Genomic DNA, 2,435 nt, shown 5'->3' on the forward strand with positions numbered 1-2,435 from the left:
GAATGTGATGCAACGCCGATTACCGCTGGGAGATCACGTACAAGCAATCTTTTAATATAATAGCGTGAGAAAATAAACACAGATGGCCAGTGAAGCGCTTTGTTACGTGAATCAATACAAGTCGTTTTATTTCTCCCTAACTGTCTTTTATAAGTATGCGGGAACTTGAGCAAAAAGCTAGTTGAAAAAAGAACATGCCAAAGAAAACTCAACTGAAAAGTTCAAAAAGCCGTGGTGTAAATAGGCATTTATCTCACACTCTCAGATCACCAAGATGAGAATTTGTTCACGGGAATGGTAATCAACTTAAACGCCAAATGGCCCTCTCTTTGACACACAAAAATATTTTTCTTGGTCGAATCTATCAACGTGTCAGCTGTGTATCCCAAACAAATGATTTTTTTTTGTTCACATCTTAATTGGCCAGTGACCGGATACCGCTAATTTTCGTGATAATTTCTCACTTAGTATTAATTCGGTAGTAAGTCCTTCCCTTCATTCACGTGTTGCTCGTGCCAAGAATGTTTGAGCAACTTGCTAGTTGAAAAAAGAACATGCCAAAGAAAACTCAAAATGTTTGAAAAGCCGTAAATACATGGTGTACATGTGCATTTATCTCACACTCTCAGATCACCAAGATGAGAATTTGTTCATTGTAATGGTACACATCAAATGAGCAACTAAAATGCCAAATGGCCCTCTCTTTGACACACAAAGAGATTTTTCTTGGTCGAATGTAACAACGTGTCAGATTTGTATCCCAAACAAATGATTTCTATTGTTCACATCTTAATTGGCCAGTGACCGGATACCGCTAATTTTCGTGATAATTTCTCACTTTTGATAATCAGTCCTAAGTCCTTCCCCTCATTCACGTGTCGCTCGTGTCAAGGCTGTTTGACATGGACAACCTTCCTGACGAAATTCTTCTTAGAATCTTCTCGTTCCTCCATTTCATGGAGCGAATTCTGTTGCGAACGGTATCCAGGAGGTGGAGTAATCTGATGTACGATCGTACCTTGTTGGAACAAATTTCCTTAAGCAGAAATTACAGCGAAGATCGCAAACTATCGTCTCTCTTCGCCGCTGCCAAAAAGCTAGTTGCAGTAGACCTGTTAAACTGCCGCTTTCTAGATGGCTCGTGTGTGTTGTTAGGCGGACTGAGTAGGCTTCGTCGCCTCAACTTGTCTGGGACCAGGGTCACTGACGGAATTTTGCAAAGCATTCTCAAGGCATCCAAAGAGCTGGAAGAGCTTCACCTAGTCGACACTGAAATCTCAGAGTCTTGCATTCCAGAGATAGTCGCCCTAAAGAAACTTCACTACATTGGCTTCCCCCCTGAAGGTGTTAGCAGATTCGGCAGGAATGGAGTTCTTTCAGTCGTGAAAGCCTGTCCGACACTAAGAGTACTCGACTGTCAGGAAGGCTACTTCTTCACCCATGAGGATATCATGGAGATCATGAGAAATAACTGTTTATTTTCAACCCTGTTAATTCCATACGCCTTTGTGGATAACAGTACATTCGCAGTCATTGTGGATAGCTTACAGAGCTTGACATATATTTGTGTATGCGAAACAAACGTCTCCCAAGAATGCGTGGATCAAATAAAAAACAGGAGGCCACGTTTAAATATTTGCTGGAATGTAAACCATACTCCTTAAAAATGACTGGAACTTAGAGTGTATGGATTTTAAAATAAGTATACAAACATATATCTGTAGTTATTCTTTTTGGTCTATTTTTCGAAGTTAATGTTTGCTCAATTCTCATGGAAACTTGGCGCGTAAGAGTCGTAGATTATACAATTTTAATGTTATAAGACTTTTGTTACATGATGTAGTTTTTAAACAAAGTCGAAGAATATCTTGTACATGATGATTTCAAAAAGATTTCACTTGCTTAAGTCAAAATTCATACGCTAGTTATGTTAGTACAAGTATTGGTAGTGAAAATAAAACAACAGGAGATGGCGAGATGCTTTTTCATCGGCAGCATAATTTCAAGAGCCGTAAATCATCTTCAAAGAAATACATAGGATTTCTCTCTTAATATTGCCTATAAAATTATGATCTCTACTCTCCAGATGTTCTAACCAATTTCGGAACCTCTTCCACATGACACAATACGCAAAACCATTCATCGTTTGAAAACAATAAAAGAAAAAATTCTGAGGAGGGCTACATCCGGTATTAAATACATCGCTCTGTATTTACTATTTTTACTATTTTTGTAAATTGTTAATTATACTCTCACTGTTCTTAGATGGCAGAGTATGTTAAGAATAAATATCCAAAAATCTGGAAAAATGTAGCATGCCAAGCATAAATAGGATAAACGTACTAGCTAGAGGGTTTCTAGGGGTTTAAAAAAAATCAAGATAGAGGGCTAGGGGGTTCTGAACACCGCAACACTGGGAAACAAATTTCCCTAAC

The 2,435-nt window shown here is 38.4% G+C and overlaps 1 protein-coding gene across 1 annotated transcript; it reads left to right on the forward strand.

Moving 5' to 3' along the window:
* The first annotated feature begins 902 nt into the window (after positions 1–902).
* On the forward strand, positions 903–1,664 carry LOC137991231 (S-phase kinase-associated protein 2-like). The gene has a single exon (XM_068836344.1). The coding sequence runs from the start codon at positions 903–905 to the stop codon at positions 1,662–1,664; it is 762 nt and encodes a 253-aa protein (XP_068692445.1).
* Positions 1,665–2,435: the final 771 nt, after the last annotated feature.

Source organism: Montipora foliosa, chromosome 2, assembly GCF_036669935.1.
Source record: "Montipora foliosa isolate CH-2021 chromosome 2, ASM3666993v2, whole genome shotgun sequence".
In the NCBI taxonomy this organism is placed as follows: domain Eukaryota; kingdom Metazoa; phylum Cnidaria; class Anthozoa; order Scleractinia; family Acroporidae; genus Montipora; species Montipora foliosa.

Coding starts and splice junctions, on each gene's coding strand:
- LOC137991231 (XM_068836344.1), top strand. CDS start 903: ATGGACAACCTTCCTGACGAAATTCTTCTTAGAATCTTCTCGTTCCTC.